General features: G+C 43.9%; 1 protein-coding gene across 1 annotated transcript in view; it reads left to right on the forward strand.

The window, feature by feature from the left end:
- Positions 1-21,697, forward strand: part of gpc1b (glypican 1b) — a 105,251-nt gene that overhangs the window by 72,172 nt on the left and 11,382 nt on the right. The window contains exon 3 of the mRNA XM_066652576.1: positions 1,493-1,884. Within this exon, the coding sequence (XP_066508673.1) occupies positions 1,493-1,884 (392 nt within the window). The remainder of the gene's footprint in view (positions 1-1,492; positions 1,885-21,697) is intronic.

Below are 21,697 nucleotides of genomic sequence, written 5' to 3' on the forward strand. Positions count from 1 at the left end.
TTCTGTATTTTAAACACTATAATAAAACATGTCAGTACAAGCCCAGGCAAGCAGCTTTATGAATATAATAACATTAAACCTAGAACAGGCTAGAGCTCAGAGGGCTGACAGAAGTTATTAAAATGAGTTTGAGCGAGAGGGGATTAACTGTGGCATAGTTTTGGCTTGTGTCAGTGGTGGTACGATCCCTTCCTCTGTTAATCTTTCCACGTGGGTGCAAGAGTGTTTTTGAGTGTGTGTGTTAAAAATGAATGTCAGGAAACGTGGGAAGTATGCATTGTCACTCATCTCTCACACTTCTTTGCTGCTGCTTTTTTTTTTTTTCCGGAACATCCCACGCTGCTACAACAGCAGAACAGGATGACACTAGCCTTTTATAGTACAGAGCTTATGTTTATCAGACATTACTCTATTAGCTTTTGTTATTAATTTCTGCTGGTTTCTGTATTTATTTTGGTTCATTCTTTATGTACATGGGTTGTATGCCAAATAAAATGAAGTAGCATTAAAAATTGGGGGCTTATCTTCAGCTGGTCGCTGATTTGAACTGACCACGTTCTCTGGGTGAGTGGGATAGACGCCTTGCAGCTGATGTGACCGACCTGGGAAGTTGGCACTCTCTTCTGCCAGGTGGGGCAGACCAGTGAAGAAGCATTAGTGGCAGTGTGCCCCATGTGTCATCACATTATGATCACCATGTGTCTCGGAGGAAGACACTTTTTCTGTCATATATCTGTCTGTCAGTTAGATAACTCTGTCACCGGATGCTCATGGTGACAGCTTATGGATGGTTCACCATTTACATAACACGCTTCAATCCACACAGATCATTCCTACGCCTAATGTGTGTATACCAGGTTTTACTGACTTTGAAGGGACTAAAATTTGTTTACACCTGCACACTGTGGAGAATCAAGCAGGTCCCCACAATGTACATTCCAATTATATTTGACCTATTTTAAGGTAAGTTTAGGGTTGGGTTTAGCAGTGGCGTAGGGTTTAGCATTAGGAAAACAGTAGTTATGATTATGGTTAGGGTAAGGATCTACTGAAATTAAGGTAAATATTAAACAAATGTGTGTTTGTGTGTGTAGCTTGAACTGGCAATTTCACGATGGTCGAGCAAATGCTTAGATTGTTGCATGGCATGAACCTCAAAAACCTTTTTAAGTTTCCATACCTTGGTCACCAATCTCATCCTCAAAGGACCAGGGTACCAGGCTTTATTCTAATCAAGCAGAAGTGTACTTGAATCCCGTGTAATCAGGTGGTCTCAGACTTTAAAAAAAAATAAATAAATCTTGGTTGCTAATAAACAACTTGCTTCTGTTTGATTGGAATCAAATCTTAAATCCTTTGTAGATAAAGTTGGCCATATAGATCTCTTCCAAGGGCTTTTTGTTTTCTTCTAGAACTTCATGAACTAGGACCAATCTGGCAAGCTTTGCGAGTTTACACTGTGGGTGACTCTTTGTCTGTGTCTCTATTGCAGGATATTTCCGGGAGTTGTTGAACCGTTCTGAGGCCTCATTTCAAGACTCCTTACAATCAGGCTTTGGCTCACTGTACTCTGACAATTCCCGGTTGTTCCAAGACCTCTACGAGGACCTGAGGCACTACTACCGCGGCTCCAACGTCAACCTGGAGGAAGCGCTCAATGAGTTCTGGGCTCGGCTGCTGGAGAGACTGCTGCGGACCCTCAACACAAACTACAGCATCAGCGAGGACTACCTGGAATGCGTGGCCAAGCAGTCGGAGACTCTGCGACCATTCGGGGAGACGCCTAGAGAGTTCAAGCTGAAGGTCACTCGCACTTTTGTGGCGGCCAGATCTTTTGTCCAGGGACTAGTGGTGGCAGGAGAGGTGGTCCGGAAAGTGTCCCAGGTACTGGAATATGCTTCTTACTGCTGTGTTTGTGGCTTCCAGTTGTAGTTCAGAAGAGTCTTGTGAATTGTTTAGGTGAGTTTATGCTATCCTACACCTGGTACATCTAGTAATGCTAATAGTGCTGCTGCTTTAATTTTGTCTAAATCCCAATTTATACTTCTGCGTTGAACCTACACATTAGCCAACGCATCAATGCAAACCCTATGCTGTAGTCTATGGTTTAGCTGTAACTGTGATTGGTCACAACGAAGGAAAAAATAAAAAAACTCACAAGGAGTAACGGGATAACACTGAGAAAGTTTGCCAACTTTGTATTTGTGTCTTTCTTGGCACCTTATGTTAACAACAACCTACTCCCTAAATAGTGCACTTTAAAGATTTATAGAAGTAATTCTACTACATCACAACATTGTGAACTACATAGTGTAGATGCTTGTGATTCAGTCTTAGTGACCGTGCAATTGCAGAGTGATTCAGACAACAACACAGCAGTATAAACGCTCAAATTGGCATAGGGCTCTTGTGTATTCTATGACTTAGGCATAGAATCAATGAGTCAGTGTGGAAGTATAAACCTTCCTTAATAATTACCTAAACTTATGGTCATCTATCAGGTCATGATCAAGCAAACTGCATCTATGTCCCGAACCTAGAACGGGAACTCCTTCAACTGAGGAATGAGTGGAATCCTCTAGAGAGTGGAAACGTCCGTCCAAACTTGGCGGAACAGGGCAGCCTTGCCCTTAAGCAAGGGAATGCCTCACACTCTAATGAACCGGACATGCAAATCCCAGGAGACAACCGCCAACTTGCTTTTGCTTGATATTGGGAGCCAGTGCTGTTGATAGAGCATGTGGAATTTCAACCTCTCTAGAGTTTTCCTCCTTTTGTGCCCCGGAGGTTTTGCCTGTTGTAGCAGAAGCAGATCTGTTTGTACCCTGTTTGCACACATACAAAGCACAGTATATCAAATAGAACTTTGAATGCTTCCTAGTCCATATTTGGTTTCAGTTAGTTAGAAATAGACACAATCCAGGTTCTAGACTTTGAAGTTTGAAGCATCGCTGTGAGGATTTGATTGGATCCAACTGTAAGAGCGTGTTTTTATGTGATTTGGTGAGTTATGGATAACAAAAGCCATTCTGACTTATCCGGGTTGCTGCTCTGTCACTAGAGCAGCGGGCACTTGGGTATGCTCCCTGCCATTCTTTGAGTATGGGCGGTCATGGCCTTATGGTAAGGGAATCAGGCTTGGTAGTGCCCTCGAGCCAGGCACCTAGAATCTAAAGTGTTCCCAGGGCACAGAGGGTAGATGCCTGCTGTTCTGTGTGTGTGTGTGCCCTGCTCTAACCACTAGAACTGTACGCAGAGATCATATGTCATTGTGCTGTTGTGCAATGACAATAAAACACAATTTTATTCCACATGCCCCGGTCAGCAAGGGTGCACCATTTAGAGCACTGTTTAGCAAGGCTTTCCAGATATGGCTGGATATGTTGGCTATGATGTGTTTTGATGACGAATGGTCAGATTTCCATTTTCAATATCTTATTTAAATGTGTTTAAAAAGAAAAAGTTCCAAACACAACATTGAATTTTAGTCGGTCTGAGCAGGTTCAAGAAAATGCAATTCAATGAGGTCATCTAGAGTAAACAGATAATATCTGTCTGCCAGTCTGGTTGGCTGCTCCCGCTCTCATTATGTCTCTTTTCTGTCCATCTGTCATCCCGTTTGGTTCCAGCTTCTCGACTACACCATGCTGGATGTCTCCGTCTTTCTGGTCCTCTACTTCTCATCTGATCATACACATTATTTTCCTCTTCTGATCTCTTTCTTTCATTCATTCATTCTTTCATTCATTCATTCATTGTCTGTAACCCTTATCCAGTTCAGGGTCGCGGTGGGCCCAGAGCCTACCTGGAGTCATTGGGCGCAAGGCAGGAATACACCCTGGAGGGGGCGCCAGTCCTTCACAGGGCGACACACACACACACACACATTCACTCACACACTCACACCTATGGACACTTTCGAGTCGCCAATCCACCTACCAACGTGTGTTTTTGGACTGTGGGAGGAAACCGGAGCACCCGGAGGAAACCCACACGGACACAGAGAGAACACACCACACTCCTCACAGACAGTCACCTGGAGGAAACCCACACAGACACAGAGAGAACACACCAACTCCTCACAGACAGTCACCTGGAGGAAACCCACACAGACACAGAGAGAACACACCACACTCCTCACAGACAGTCACCCGGAGGAAACCCACACAGACACAGAGAGAACACACCACACTCCTCACAGACAGTCACCTGGAGGAAACCCACACAGACACAGAGAGAACACACCAACTCCTCACAGACAGTCACCCGGAGGAAACCCACACAGACACAGAGAGAACACACCACACTCCTCACAGACAGTCACCCGGAGGAAACCCACACAGACACAGAGAGAACACACCACACTCCTCACAGACAGTCACCCGGAGCGGGAATCGAACCCACAACCTCCAGGCCCCTGGAGCTGTGTGACGGCAACACTACCTGCTGCGCCACTGTGCCGCCCTGATCTCTTTCTTGTCTTGATTTAAGACGTCCTGGGCATCGCTCCTGTTCTCTGTCGTCACGTCTCATACATCCTTCCACTAATTTTCCTTTTTATATCTCTTCTTTTCGCCTCTGGGTTTCTTTTCATGCATGTCCAGTGACTGTAGCCATAACCACACACACACACACACACACACACAAATAAATATGTGCATTTGTAGGCAAACAATAACAGCTGTAGGTGTAAATTGAGGGCAGGATATCAATATGGAAAGAAGGAAGAAGGAGCGTCGAGAAGAAGCCTGTGGCTGAGGCAGTCAGCACAAACACACAAACACACACACACACACACACACAAACACACACACACACCCCTTGCCAAAGCAATCAGCCACTGCAGCTGCAATTAATGTCAACATTACAGTGAAAAATGTCCTCTGCCCATCTCCACCAACACTTAGACACACACACACACACACACCTCATACACATTCCAGCCCATCCCTGTTGAAGTCTTGCATGACCTCCATAGGGGTTCTGGAGAGAGTCATGTGTACTTATTTACTCTAGAGTGAGCCCACTAAGGGTGTGTTCATATAACGTCCACATCTCAAACCTTCTCAAATGCACTAAGCTTCATGTAAAAAGTAAAAAAAAAATCAAGAAATCAAATGTAGTAAACAGCACTGTGATTTGTGGTGGTTTACCTGGCCTTTGTTGCTTAGGTCTTAGTGGCTTCAAGATCTATTGAGTGGAAATTGTGACTTAAATGGGGAGAAAATTGGGATAAAAAATTCAAAGTATATTTAAAAACAAAACAAGAAAAGAGACCAATGCCAAGATTTGTTTTCTAAAAATGAAGAGCAGGGTGTATTGTCTCTCTCTCTCTCTGTGTGTGTGCGTGTGTGTGTGTGTGTGTGTGTTTTAATAAGTGACAGTGGCAGGCCCTGGCAAACACAGTCATCATGAGCTCCAAAGTAATGTCTTGATTCATTCTGTTTAATTTCCCAGAGGAATGGCGTGGAGAGAGCACAGAGAGAGAGGGAAGATAAGACCAAAATACCACCTCATCACGTCTGTGTGGTAGATTTGATTTGTTAAAATGACTGCATTGGTTTTGAGAGCGATAATGTCATAACAGCGACACTGAGTTTCCACCTACGAGTCCACGTCCAGGCTTCGCCGCTGATCGTGAAATGGCTTTGCATTTAATGCAATAGGATCAATATCTGGAAACGAAAAAAGTAAATTTCCACTGATCCATGTGAAAGGTAAAAGACAGTAAGCATAAGTTTGTGTGCCTCTTGTCAGATTGATATCTTTTGATTGATGATTGATGAAACACAAATAAAGAAAAGTTGCCTGAGTAACAGTTAAGGCACACGGTGAGGACACACACAACTCCCCACAGACAGTTACTCGGAGCGGGGCTCGAACCCACAGCCACAAGAGCAACTACCTGTTGTGCAACCAGTTGCCAGTTTCTGTCACAATAAATATTTGTTAATTTTATTCATTCATTCATTCATTCATTATCTGTAACCCTTATCCAGTTCAGGGTCGCGGTGGGTCCAGAGTCTACCTGGAATCATTGGGCGCAAGGTGGGAACACACCCTGGAGGGGGCGCCAGTCCTTCACAGGGCAACACAGACACACTCACACACTCACACCTACGGACACTTTTGAGTCGCCAATTCACCTACCAACGTGTGTTTTTGGACTGTGGGAGGAAACCGGAGCACCCAGAGGAAACCCACGCAGACACAGAGAGAACACACCACACTCCTCACAGACAGTCACCCGGAGGAAACCCACGCAGACACAGAGAGAACACACCACACTCCTCACAGACAGTCACCCGGAGGAAACCCATGCAGACACAGAGAGAACACACCACACTCCTCACAGACAGTCACCCGGAGGAAACCCACGCAGACACAGGGAGAACACACCAACTCCTCACAGACAGTCACCCGGAGGAAACCCACGCGGACACAGGGAGAACACACCAACTCCTCACAGACAGTCACCCGGAGGAAACCCACACAGACACAGAGAGAACACACCACACTCCTCACAGACAGTCACCCGGAGGAAACCCACGCGGACACAGGGAGAACACACCACACTCCTCACAGACAGTCACCCGGAGGAAACCCACGCAGACACACGGAGAACACACCACACTCCTCACAGACAGTCATCCGGAGGAAACCCACGCGGACACAGGGAGAACACACCACACTCCTCACAGACAGTCACCCGGAGGAAACCCACGCAGACACAGGGAGAACACACCACACTCCTCACAGACAGTCACCCGGAGGAAACCCACGCAGACACAGGGAGAACACACCACACTCCTCACAGACAGTCACCCGGAGGAAACCCACCCAGACACAGGGAGAACACACCACACTCCTCACAGACAGTCACCCGGAGGAAACCCACGCAGACACAGGGAGAACACACCACACTCCTCACAGACAGTCACCCGGAGGAAACCCACGCAGACAAAGGGAGAACACACCACACTCCTTACAGACAGTCACCCGGAGGAAACCCACGCAGACACAGGGAGAACACACCACACTCCTCACAGACAGTCACCCGAAGGAAACCCACACAGACACAGGGAGAACACGCCACACTCCTCACAGACAGTCACCCGGAGGAAACCCACGCAGACACAGGGAGAACACGCCACACTCCTCACAGACAGTCACACGGAGTGGGAATTGAACCCACAACCTCCAGGCCCCTGAAGCTGTGTGACTGCGACACTAACCTGCTGCACCACAATGCCGCCTTTTATTAATTTCAGTCAAAACAATATAATTCTGATAAAGATTTGAAAAACAAAAAGGCCACAGAAAAACAACAAAGAACAAACAAGAAACATGTCAAAAAAAATAAACCTCTTGGCTTTGTCAGTTTTAATATTTTTACAGTGAACTCTAATCAACACCAGTCAGTGACAGATGCTGTAAATAATGTGTATTGAAATATTGACAAAGGTGTTTATACGTCAAATAATTGTTATCGAAAAGTGTTGAAAGTATATTGCGATAAAAATTGATATTGAATTATCGTCCAGCTCTAATCACACCCAGGGCACAACTGGCCAGTCTTCTTCAAGTGTTGTGAACTGTCCAATGACAGTGTGTTAGCAGCAGTGGCTGGCTTCATATGACTTAGAGGATTATGGGATTTATTGTGACTCAGATAAAGGATGTGGCAATGACAAAAACCTGGATTGAAATAAAAAAAGAATTACAAAAATTTAAAAAAGCAAAATAGAAATAGATGTTACAGAGGACGAATGAACTTAAAAATGGTTTCAGATCTGATCTGACTGTGTCTGGACGTCGTGGTCCTGTCTCTGCACGGGTTGAAGAGATGATGACAGCTGTTGTTAACCTGATTATGTCAACACATCTCCTTCTCTTCTGTCTCAAATCCCTACCTTCTTCACTGTGTGAGTAGTGTTTTTCTCGGCTGTGTGAAGACCAGTGGAGTGATGTGTTTATCATGTCACGATGGCAAAGGCGAGAATGTGGGAAGAACTCCCTCTGATTTTCTTAAGTGTCTAAATGTCACTGAGCCTTGGCCTGCTTTCTCAGCGAGGTCAGGAAATAGTGTGTGGACACACACACACACACACACACACACACACACACACAAACACACAGACACACATCACTGGAAAGACCTGGGAAACTTTTTCGAACTCGTTAACTCAAGCTTCTCAGACTTTTTTCATATCATCGGCCTCGTGATTATCCACCCTCCTGCGGCAGCTGTTAAAACCACACACACAGAGGTGTGCAACCGGTCCTGAAAATGCCAAAGGGCCAATCAATGAGAGGAAAGCGTCTGTACGTCTCACAGCTGTGTCTGATCAGCTCATACCAGCACAACACACACTAACACATGTGTTCACACATAGAACAGGGTCAAAGGCGTCAATTAAAGTATGCAGAGCAACAGATGAGCTACAGTTTTGTAATTATAGCGATACAAAATGCTCCTGTATGGTCAGTGAGGCTAAGAGTATGGACAAAGTGTAAAAATAATTTCTTTTGAACGCTTAAAGGGACAGTAGGCAAGATACTTTTTTTCTCATGGGCTCCCCCTACTGCTGGAGATTGTAATTCACTTTTAAAGCACTGCCCTGGAATAACGAGGCATTGTAGAGGAATTGGGGGTGTTTCTTACCCTCTTTCAAATGTTACATAGTGCAGTTTCTGCAGTGCGGAGTCTGGAATAGCAATGACAGAGTGTCTATTCTCCCTACTGCAGCTTAGTGGAGCATCACAGTGACTTTGAAGCTGTAATTTTAAAGTAAAAATAACACGTAGTGTTTCTTTAAAGGCTTTAATGCTTAAAATGTGAGTGAGTAAGATAGTAAAACGAACTCCTCCAGTTGGCTTCATGACATGACTGGCACACACTAGTGAACACTAGGGGGCAGTGAACACAGCGCCCGGGGAGCGGTTGGGGGTTAGGTGCCTTGCTCAAGGGTATTTTAGTCATGACCTGATGGCTTTGGGGATTGAACTGGCAACAAGCCCTGTTCATTAACAACCAGGCCACGGCTGCCCCTTTTTAAAATATTAATTAATTCATTATCCCTGTGTCTGCGTGGGTTTCCTCCGGGTGACTGTCTGTGAGGAGTGTGGTGTGTTCTCTCTGTGTCTGCGTGGGTTTCCTCCGGGTGACTGTCTGTGAAGAGTGTGGTGTGTTCTCCCTGTGTCTGCGTGGGTTTCCTCCGGGTGACTGTCTGTGAGGAGTGTGGTGTGTTCTCCCTGTGTCTGCGTGGGTTTCCTCCGGGTGACTGTCTGTGAGGAGTGTGGTGTGTTCTCTCTGTGTCTGCGTGGGTTTCCTCCGGGTGACTGTCTGTGAAGAGTGTGGTGTGTTCTCCCTGTGTCTGCATGGGTTTCCTCCGGGTGACTGTCTGTGAGGAGTGTGGTGTGTTCTCCCTGTGTCTGCGTGGGTTTCCTCCGGGTGACTGTCTGTGAGGAGTGTGGTGTGTTCTCCCTGTGTCTGCGTGGGTTTCCTCCGGGTGCTCTGGTTTCCTCCCACACTTCAAAAACACACGTTGGTAGGTGGATTGGAGACTCAAAATTGTCCGTAGGTATGAATGTGTGAGTGTGTCTGTGTTGCCCTGTGAAGGACTGGCGCCCCCTCCAGGGTGTATTCCTGCCTTGCACCCAATGATTCCAGGTAGGCTCTGGACCCACCGCGACCCTGAACTGGATAAGGGTTACAGACAATGAATGAATGAACACATTTTTTCATGCACTGAACTGAAAAGACTTAAGACTTTACACAAAAGGCCTTTTTCTCTGAAATATTGTTCACAAATTTGTTTAAATCTGTGTTAGTGAGCACTTGACATTTTGCCGAGATAATCCATCCACCTCACAGGTGTGGCACACCAAGATTCTGATTGGAAAGTATGATTATTGCACAGGTGTGGCTTAGGCTGGCCACAATAAATGTGGACCGGGCCCTACACTCAGTAGAAGAAATGTGTTGTGATGTCATACGGAGGGATCCGAAACAAGGGAAGGATAGAAGAAAGAAAGTATCTTGTGATGAAAGAGTAAGTGACGTGACTTTAAATAAGACCTCCTCCAAAAGTCAAGGTTACCTTCGAAGCTGTCATCACTTTTTCTTGATAAGAGTAAAGGTGTGTGTGTGTGTGTGTGTGTGTGTGTGTGTGTGTGTGTGTGTGTGACAAGCAAATGATAGCAAAAATAGAGGTCACAGGCAAAATGGAACAGAGGACAGGAAATGAGACGCAAGGCAAAGAAGATAGAGTGCTGAACTTTCTTTTATGTTCTCTCTCTCTCTCTCTCTCTCTATCTCTTCCTCTCTCTCTCTCTCCCTCTCCCTCTCTCTCTCTCGCTCTCTCTCTCTCTCTCTCTCTCACACACACACACACACACTCTCTCTCTCTGTCTTTCTCTCTCTCTCTTTCTTTCTCTTCTCTCTCTATCTCTCTCTATATCTTCTCTCTCTATCTTCTCTCTCTCTCTCTCTCTCTCTCTCTCTCTCTCTCTCTCTCTGTAGGTGTTTGGATAGTTTTTGTGTCAGTATGTGTGTGTGTGTGTGTGTGTGTGTGTGTGTGTGTGTATGAATAAGACACCACGGGGATTAACATGATCTTTATTTTTGCTTCCTGGGCTCGTTCTGCCACCCGCTGCCAGTATTAATAGCACAGCTATTCTATAGTTAAGTCACTAATGTGAAATGAACACCTACGGTAAACACTTCAGAAAAGACTAGTTCTTCTTCTTCTCAGTCCATTAGTCTCTCCTCTAGTGGCAAACGATGAAGAAGGACAGTAATGTCCAGTATTTAATCTCTGTACCTGAAGTTCATTGTCATTGTCCGAACGGGACAAATCAATGTAGGTGAATGTAACAAGATTTAGGATGAATCCCGTTTCACTACATAGCCCTGCCTCTCCACCTACCCCTAGGGGCAGGGGCGTCTCGATTCTTGTTGGGAATCAGGGGGTAGGACCGAGGGGGATTTTTCAGAGGCACACTTCAGACCAATGGCTATGAATGTCTCATGGATCAGCTGCAAGATTAAAGTCCTGAAGACCCTGTGAAGGACTGGCGCCCCCTCCAGGGTGTGTTCCCGCCTTGTGCCCAATGATTCCAGGTAGGCTCTGGACCCACCGCGACCCTGAACTGGATAAGGGTTACAGATAATGAATGAATGAATGAATGAATACAGTCCTGAAGCTGTGATATTGCTGCACACTGTGTGTGCTGAAGATATATATCTGGCTCTTGAAGGGTCGTCTCTTGTAACTCAGATCCACGGGGCAAGACAACACTTGAAAACAAGGGGTAGGGGTAAAAGTAGGAAATGGGATTCACCCTTAATCACCTAACGTGATGAGTACTAGCCAGCGCAGGCATGTGTGATCCAACACGTGTGGCGGCACGGTGGCTTGGTGGTTAGCACGTTCGCCTCCCAGCGCTGGGATCTTGGGTTCAAGTCCCATCTGGGTGGAGTTTCCATGTTCTCCCCGTGTCTGCGTGGGTTTCCTCCGGGGGCTCCGGTTTCCTCCCACAGTCCAAAAACATGGAGGGTAGGTGAATTGGCTTCTCTAATAACTGTCCTGGTGTGTGAATGAATGTCTGTATGTGTGAGCCCAGATATGGATTGGCGCTCTGTCCTGGGTTAAACCCTAGTGCCCGATGCAGTCCTCCAGGTGGACGGTCGTTTCTGGTTGAGAGTACGCTGTGCGCGTTTGGCTGCCGCTTCTCGCCAGTGTGTGTGAATTGAGCGTTCTGAGCAGTGTAGATTGTAAAGCGTCCTTGGGTGTCTAGAAAGGCGCTATATAAGTGTAACGATAATAATAATAATAATAACATAGCAGAGCTAGATGAGTCCTCCAAGCGTGTTGAGCTGTTCTATGTAGTGATTTTGTTAGCAGCAGTGGATTCAGTAGATAAATGCACATGTATTTGAGAGTATACCTGAATATTCTGGGGAGGGGCAGCATTGTGGCACTGCAGGTAGTGTCAGTGTCACACGGCTTCAGGGTCCTAGTGGGCTTAATCCCCAGTTTAGGTCACTCTGGTGTGTTCTCGCTGTGACTGAGTGGGTCTCCTCCAGATGCTCCAGTTTTCTCCCACAGTCCAGAAACCCATGATGGAAGCTGGGTTGGCCGTGTGAGACTATACATAAGGTGTCCTGTGATGGACTGGTGTCACGTCCAGGGTGTGTTCCTGCCTTGTGGGCCTTCAGAAATAACCAATGACTGACAAGTGCTTCAAAGGCTAAGTGCCATACTAATTGCAGTTTTGACAAAAGAGGGGTCTCTTTCACACTATTCCTCCCTTAGTTTCTCTCTCTCTCTCTCTCTCTCTCTCTCTCTCTCTCTCTCTCTCTCTCTTTGGAGCAGAGCATCTGTCGAGCAGTGAAGGAACGACAAATCGAGATGGATCGAGCGAGGGGCATAGAGTTTGACAGTTCTTAATTAGAGCTGTTAAAAACAAGCAAGAATGATGGAAGAAGAAAGTTTCAGAGAGGAAGAAGAGATGAAAGAGAGGAGTTAAAAGAGGGATAGAGCCCAGCTGGTGCTCTCCTGGCTTTTTCTTTCATTCTTATTAAGGACAGTGTATTCTGCCTGTCCTCGTAACTAGGCCAAGGCAGAATGGTTTTCTTTTTTTTTTTTTTCTGCCCTCACAGAGAGAGCGATCTCTCTCATATTTCTCTCTAATTACTTCAGAGATAAGGCCTTTATAGAGAACAACATGTCTCCTCTGAGGTGACCACACCAACCTTGCATCCCTCCTTGAGAGAGAGAGAGAGAGAGAGAGAGAGAGAGAGAGAATGAGGATTAGGATTTATTATGTGTTGAAACTTTTAGCCATACTTGGACATTTCCCTGCATCAGCCAATAGGAGACAATGAGGGGCGGAGCCTGAGTCAGTCAGTCATTCCACTGTAAAGAAATTGCATGTGTAACCACTGTTGAAACAGATGTAAAATGACAAGTTAATCACTTTTGGACACCGAAGTGTTGCTGATTTTACTGCAGATGGCCCTGTACCCTGACTATAGCCTAAACAGACAAGAGGAAAGGGCCTGTACTGTAAACAGTCTGACTATATAACTTTAACTGATGATAAGAGCTGCACAGTGGTGCAGAATGGGGCTCTGGGTTCAATGCCCGACTCAGGTCACTGAGGTTTGGGGTTGGTTTCATTCAGCCAGAACATTCATCTTGTTTTGTGTCAGAGATTCCAGGCTGTAGACCTGCTGTGACTCTGATCAGGATGAAGTGGTTACAGAAGATGAATGAATGAATGAATGATTGAGATATTATAACTGTGTGGGATAATATTAGTACATTTATTATAGACTAAGCAGATCAGGATTGGCTAAAAATACAAGGTGTATGAATATATTTCAAAGCATGTTGGTATTTTGTGCAAAAAAGATACATTCACATGTCCCACTGCTGTTATACTCCATATCAGAACTCATGGAATATCTCTTATCCAATCAAATTACTTGGCTGGAACCATCTAACTACTGAATAAACCTTTATATTTGGCTGTACAAGGGAAGCAGCCAATGAGTGCAGCTGAAAAGTGGGTGTTCTATTAGGTATACATATAAGTTTTAAAGTGTAATGGAAATTCAAAATCCAAACACTGTCCATTATTTTGTCATTTTATGGTAACTGTTGTTCATTCATTCATTATCTGTAACCCCTTATCCAGTTCAGAGTCACGGTGGGTCCAGAGCCTACCTGGAATCATTGGGCACAAGGCGGGAACACACCCTGTTAGGGTGGTAACTGTTGTGTACTATTAAAAATTACAAGTGTTATTATATTCAACAACAACGACAAAAAATAATTAACCTAAAAATTAAGTAGTTGGAAAATGGCAAGTGAGAAGTGTTTATTCGTCACTGCAATTGTTACAAGTTCCATCAAGGAATAAGTTTCTGTTGTTGGGAGTAATATTATATCTGGAAATACATGTGAGGTTTGGGTTAGATGATTTAAAGTTGGTTATTTTGATGTTAGCCTAATGCTAATGAAAGTCCTCAGGCAAGACTCCTAACTCTTGATTATTTGATTACTCTTGATCTTCAATAAACACTAAGGTTCTCTGTAGAACTGTTTGCCATATGCCATAAATGTAAAAGCATTACTTATGTTTGGTTGATATTTGAATAGCCTTGAATAGACGGTTCATGCATCTAATTACACACTCCATTCGTACACTGTCTAACACACAGCATTAAACAGCTTCTCCATTTGTCTGAAAGTCAGTGACTCAGAACAGCCATCAACAGCATTTTATCTCTGATAAATTGCTAAGAAAAGATATTAATAATCAGTGGAGATTAGCGGCATGTGTGTGTGTGTGTTCGTGTGTGGGTGTGTGATTTAAGCCCTGCACTGCTTGCTGTAATCACTTTATCAGTTTCAATCTTGTAACGTAACTTAATTAGCTATCAAGATGTAACTACCCTCAGAAGCCCAGAGCAGGCAGTAAGCCTTAACCTCCTGCTAGTGTAACATTAGCGCAGTAGCTAATTCCATTAAGCTCATTGTTTTGGTGTTTGTTGCCAGGTTTTCTCTGGCTGTGATGAAGTCCTCATTAGTATTCATAGGAGGAACTATCCCCATGAGAAAAGTAACATAATCATCCAGTAAAAATCTGCTCCTGGAAATACCAGGAACTTTGATGGAATTCCAAATGTCCAGACAACTCATATTCTATTGTTAGCAGAAAAAAAACAGCTTCAAGATTGGGCTTTCATTTCTAGTATGTCACAGAGTCAAGAGCTGATTTTGGTCACAACATTAAATGACCACAATCTGATTCACATGGTGGATTTAGAAAGTCCCGTCTAGACCTCTAGAACGTTAGTTATATCCCGGTATGTTTACATGTAATATTTTCAATTCTAGATCCTCATGTCTAAATTTCTAGAACCTTATCAGACTATCGAGATCAAAGGTCCTGAAACCCATAATTTTCTTTCTAGATACTTGTCAGGAATCATGTTTCTAGATTTCCAGGACCCAGTACCTAGACCTCAAGAATATCAATTCCAAATTTCCAAAATATTATATTGATTTCTCAAATCTACTTCATATCCAGATTATATCCTTAAATATACCCTCAGACTTCTAGAACCTCATGTCCAGATTTCTAGACGTCCATGCTTAAACTCGTAGAGCCTCATGTCCAGGTTTCTAAACCCTCATACTCAGATTTTACAACTGCATGTCCACATTTCTAGAACCTCATACTGTTCACGCTCATACTCTTAAAAACCCAGGTCCAGGTTTCTAGACCCTCATGTTCAGACTTTTAGAACTTCATGTCTAGATTCCTAGAAAAACATTCTTACATATATAATTTTTTAGAAACTTATGTCAATTTTTGCTAAACCACATGCTCAAACCTCCAGGAGGTCATAGCCTGTTTTTTTAAAAACTATGTCCAGACCTTTAGAACCTCATGTTGAGTTTTCTAATTTCGTACCTATACATTTACATCCTCATGTCCACATTTCTAGAACCTCACCCCTAGATAATAATCTCATGAGCAGATTTCCTGAACCCTTTACTGAGACTGAGATTTCCATAACCCACGCTTTAATTTCTAGCACTTCCAAATCTCTAAAACCCTTTCCCCAGATTTCCATAACTTAATCCTCTAGAAAACTTACTCCACATTTCCATAGGACCCCATGTCCAGATCTCTAGAACCTTCACACAGTATTTCTAGGTCCCTATGTACATCCCCGGGACACCATGTTTGTATCAATAGAACACGATGTCCAGATTTCTATTAGCCCATATCCAGATGTCCACGCCCGGTTTTCTTAAACTCTATGCTGACACTTCTAGAAACCCATGCCAAGAATTCGTTTAGGACACCATGCCAAACGTCTAGCACTCCCTGTCCAGATTTAGAATCCCAGACTAGAATCCTATTCCCAGTTTGCCGCTGGATCCGTTGCTGGCCTGTGTGACTGTACTGCATGACCCCAGCACTAGGCCCCTGTCCAGCACCTCCTAATGATGTGATGAGTCACAGATGCTCTTGGGTGGTTTGATGTGGCATAATTCCCCTCCATTAACATGCTCTGTCTCTCTATTCCTCTTTTTCTCTCTCACTCTCTCCCACACTCTGTCCCTTTTTCTCACTTTCCCTGTCTCCTACGCTCATTCTTGCTCTATCCGCAACACACACACACACAGACACACTCTTCCCAATCTGGCTCTTATTTTCTAGGTCTACCCTCTTGTCTTCTTCTCCTTCTTCCCACTGGCACTGTTTCCCTCTCACTTTTCTTATCACCAACTGAGCCCTCACCACTCCATCTTTACATCCTTCTTTCATTCCTTCCTTGTTTTTCTCTTCTTTCTCATTGAAAATCTGATTCACAGCTCCCTCAAAGGCTGTTAGCCTCTCTGTGTGTGTGTGTGTGTGTGTGTGTGTGTGTGTGTGTGTGAGTGTGTGTTTCATAAACAGCGTAGGTGTTTAAAGGAAGGGCCCTGTGCTCTTCAGACTTGCAAACTTTGTTTTGTTTATTTATTTATTGGTCAAAATGTGTTTTAAAAAATGTGAAAAAAATCTCTTGCATTTCATACTCAGACTGAAGACCTTCCACTGTAAACTCACACGTGCCTTAAAAATACAGTAATACAGGTTGAGTTAAGAGGCACAGGACACGCTTTTATTTCTTAGATATACTACATCGCCACCTTCCCATTTGGAAAAATCTGCCCTTGATCCAATATGATGACCTTCAAAATGCGGGCCATATTCCAGACATAAAAAGATAGCCCCCTTCATCCAGTAACTTGCTGGGTATTCAGATAAAAGGGTGACCCACACTTTATACCACAACTCCACAAATAAAATGGTGGAAACCCTGCACTGGGTGTTCATCCTGATATTTTTAATAAGCAGCAAATTAATGAATTGCAGATATCACACAAAAGAGTTAATCTTCAATGCAGTTATTTAAATTACCGATACTTTTTGCAAATCAACATCAGGAACAAATATCGAAAAATAATTTTAATCTTTCAATTTAAGATAAGTTTAAGATTACTTTTCACCACAAGTAACTTTGGACCGTTTCTTTTGGCTTGTTTGTGATGACATTATGATAAAGTATAAATGACACCTTCACTTTTTAAAATATTGAAACATGAAAACCAACAAAAATGGAGATTCAAGGTTTTGTTAAATAGTGACTACACATCCAGCTGTTTGGGTGTACCTTTCAAATTAAGTATGTATCTTTACACTTATATATCGCTTTTCTAGACACCCAAGGATGCTTTACAATCCACACTGAACTCAGAACGCTCAGAACACTCGATCCACACACACTGGTGAGAAGCGGCAGCCAAACGCGCACAGCGTACTCTCGACCAGGAACGACCGTCCACCTGGAGGACTGCATCGGGCACTAGGATTTCACCCAGGACAGAGACACCATCCATATCTGGGGTCACACTTACATTCACTCACACATACAGACATTCATATACACATTCATTCACTCACACAGCAGGACAGTTATTAGAGAAGCCAAGTCACCTACCCTCCATGTTTTTGGACTGTGGGAGGAAACCGGAGCCCCCGGAGGAAACCCTTGCAGACACAGGGAGAACATGGAAACTCAACCCAGATGGGACTTGAACCCAAAATCCCAGTGCTGGGAGGTGCTAACCACTAAGCCACCGTGCCGCTCAAGTGAAATCAGCCTTTTTAAGATGCGGACCCATTGCAGACACTGCTGTTTGCTTGATGGCTCATTTTGGTTAATGAACACTTCTCAGGCCAGCAACTACTACAGCACTGCTGTGTCTGATCCACTCACACCAGCAACACACACTAACACATCACTATCACACCATTATCACATCCAGAGCAATGGATGGACTAGTAGTAGAGCTACAAAATGCACCTGTAGGGCTAGTGGAGCTGATGAAATGTACAGTGCATGTAGAATACTAGAATGTGACTTTATTTTGGCCAGACATGGTGTTATATTAATATAATCCCTGAACTAGTATTTCACATTATGCAGCCGTAATGATCCCCAATATTTTTAATAGACTCCAATTTAGTTTGAACGCTCAGCTGATAATAGGCCATTAAGTGAATATATTATACATGATTCCTAATTGGGTTTGTGGTACTTATGTATATTAATGCATGCCACTCAACACTTCACTGTACCTCAGCGGTTTCAGCAGTGTAGAGGAGGGTCTCCTTCGGTAAATCAGCCTTAAATCATCCCCCTGATTGATATCACACCTCTCGGACGCCTGGGAGACGTCTCAGCTGAGATTTTATTCCAGTAATTTATGCCCTTAGTACCTGGGTAATGTATGTATGGTTTGTTCAGAGGTTGCCCAGCGTACATTTATATATATAATAATTTGACTTCATGTTGATGAAATAAAGTCTACTCTACTGCATTTAAGAGGTAGCTGTTTGTAAAACGGCTCTGGTATAATAGAGACAAAAAGACTGTTGGTGAAAAACTGTGGCCTAAGCTCATCAAGCCCAACACCATGTGTCCGCCAATCGGGTATAAACTCACCCTCCACCTGTAGAGTACTGGAAGTGCATTCTTTGGAGTGAGGAACACTATCCAATACCTTTGGGATGAGTAGTAGTAGTTGTTTTGAATCAGATATTATCGTCCAATCAATGCAGGCAAATCATGACCTAAAGGTTTAAGAAGTGGACTTGGGTCTAAAAGGTCACTAGTTTGATCCCTGGACCAGGAGAAGGTGTGGGGAGAGAGAGTGAAGCAACAGTGCTTTCTCCTTTCTCAAGATTTACAGCTAAACTACCCTCAAACAAGGCACCTAACTCCTAACACCTCCTCGGTCATCGAGGTGGCTGCCCACCACTCTGGGTGTGTGGGGAGGGGGGTTCCTGCCCCTAGTCATGTATATGTGCATGTGTGTGTGTTTGTGTGCCAGGAATACAGTACGTTGTGGGGACCTGTTCACACACTAACATTGTGGGGACTTGGCTTCTTTGTGGGGACTTGGCTTCTTTGTGGGGACCAGCTGTTGGTACATCATTGCATTTCCACAATTTAAAGTAAAGACTTTTTTTTAAAGTTTTAAGTTGGGGTTAAGGTAGTAATACTTACGCAAAAGTTAATGGTAAACCTCCACGAAAATAATGAAAGTGTGTATATAATATCTCCACAATTCACAGATACTAGACTGTGTTTGTGTGCATGTGTATTAGGAACGTATCACATATAAAGGACTTTTTTATACACTCTCATTATGGGGTTTTGCCTTCCTTGTGGGGACCACCACAACCCACAGATACAAGGGTTTGTGGCCATAGGTTCAGTGCCACAAATGTGTTAAAAGTGCACTCCAAATCTTGTTGTACACCTTTTCAGTCAAGATCAGCACCTGACCTAGTCTTGTGGCTGAGTGCAACCTAATCCTCACAGATATGTTCCAACATGCAAAGCCTTTCTAGATGAATAGGTGCTGGTACTACAGCACAGGGGGACAAACACATTGATAGAGTTTGTGGAGATATGGGTGTTGTTTCTTGAATGCAGGGTTAATAGCTGCTCATGTGCCTAATATCACAATGCCCAATACCAAGTGTCAGCCTGAGGTCACAACTCTCCCCCAGGACTAGGCTGTAGAGACATGGCAATGCATTTTTCATTGCAATGCACTTTTCATTGATGAAGTACCATTCAATACCTTTGGGATGAGGTAGAGTAGGGTTTGTGATCCACAATTAATGATCCAACACCAGTACCTGACCTCCCTAGTGTTCTTGTGGCTGAACGCAATCAAATCCACTTTGTCCACCTCTACACTGGTGCAATAATGCCTGGGACATTTAAGAGACAGTTGTTTAAGTCTGGCTCTCTTGTTTCTGGAAGGGAGGTGTAATGTTATACTCTTTACATAACAGCTTTGAGCTGTATCACCTCCAAGACTCTGACCTTGATACTAAAGGATCCTTAAAGTCCACTGACTCAGCACAGTCTCTCCTTACACCAGCTACGATACACAGCACAGCGTAATGCCCCAGCAAAACTACAGCAGAACTGAACCTGAACTGGACATGGCATGCTGTTTTGTTTTTGTTTCTTTCTTTCTATACCTTCCTGGACATTTCACCTCTCTGATGTTTTCCTTTTCAAATATTAATCTTTAAATGGTTTTGTTTAGTTTTTCTTTTCTTTACTTTTACTTTTCCTTTCCTTTTTTGCCCTTCCTTTATTTTAGTTTCCATTTCTTTCCTAAACCTTGCCTTTACTTCCTCAAAATTTCATTCATCTTCCCTCAACATTCTTATTACCCTAAATTACATAATGCAAACCTCTGATAGGTCTGTTTGTGTTTAAATTTTGTTGCTAACAATATCCTTCCTAAGGTCCCAAGATCCTCCCCGATCATACTTAATACCACCAGCCTGAGAGGGTAAAAGCAAATGCACACAAGCCTTTTTTTTAAATAAATGAGGCCAGACTTTAGCATCTGTTGGCTGTACAGGAGCCAGAGGAAAAGGCAGCTGGGAGGATGTCACCTGAGACAGGTTTCTTGAGTTGTTAAAGCCACTATATGCATCTCATCTTCAAAGCGTAGAATGACAGATTTTGCTGAGCTGAAATGTCACACCTCTGCGGACACACATCAGAAGCTCTGGACTCTGTTTCCCTGGTTACTCAGAGAATACAAAAGGAAAAAGCATAATGAAGACTGAAAGATGTAAATCAGAGTTAGCAGCAGTTGTAGAGGCTATGACGCTGGGTAGTGGACGCAGGATGCAGATGCCTATGTGTAGTTTATTTAATAGCAAACACAGCGTAGAAATACAGAACTGAATATGGACCTCGGAATATAGTACAGAGGCACAGGAACCCCATTGACTTAACAATGACCAACAAAGCAAAGGCAGGGATACAGGGCTTAAATACACCAGAGGAGCAAGCAACAAACTAAACACGGCTGGGGCATCTTACCAACATCATGAAACCTGTCCATCACAGGGTCCATCACATACTTACATCTATGGTGACTTCTGGCATAGCCAATCTACTTCCCAGCAGGTGCTTCTGACTGTGGAAACTTGAGCACCTGGAGGAAACCAACGCAGATAAAGAGAGAACACACCAAACTCCTCAATGACGTGAACTAATTAAGCTAACGTCCTAACATAGCGGAATTTTACTTCCACACAGATCAGTCCTCACCTCAGGTCACTGTCTGCCTAGAGTTTGGCGTGTTCTCCTTGTGTCTGCATGGGTTTCCCTCGGGTTAGAGGCTGCATTCTGGATGAAATCTAGTAGGAGCGGGTTTAAAAAATGGGTCCCATGCAAACCTCTACTACACGTCCCTTGGGTTTCCACTTACAATCCATTAAAACATGTCGGTAAGTGGAATGACTGTGTGAAATTGCCCCCTGGTGTGAGCAACGGGGTGAGTATGTGCTGCACTCTGATGGACTGCTGCTTTTCCAGGGAGTGTTCCTGCCTTATGCTGTTGCCTTTCAGCCTAATAGCTGATGCTTGGTTAGCGTAGTGGCACAGACTTTCTACAATGGGTCCAGCTTCCAGGTGACTTCATAATGTGCCAAAGAATGTAAAACATTATGGGTGTAGAGAAGCACTATCTAAGAATAGATAAGTAAGTAAGTCTTTTTAGCAAACATCACTAAAATG

This window comes from Hoplias malabaricus, chromosome X1, assembly GCF_029633855.1.
Source record: "Hoplias malabaricus isolate fHopMal1 chromosome X1, fHopMal1.hap1, whole genome shotgun sequence".
Taxonomy (NCBI): domain Eukaryota; kingdom Metazoa; phylum Chordata; class Actinopteri; order Characiformes; family Erythrinidae; genus Hoplias; species Hoplias malabaricus.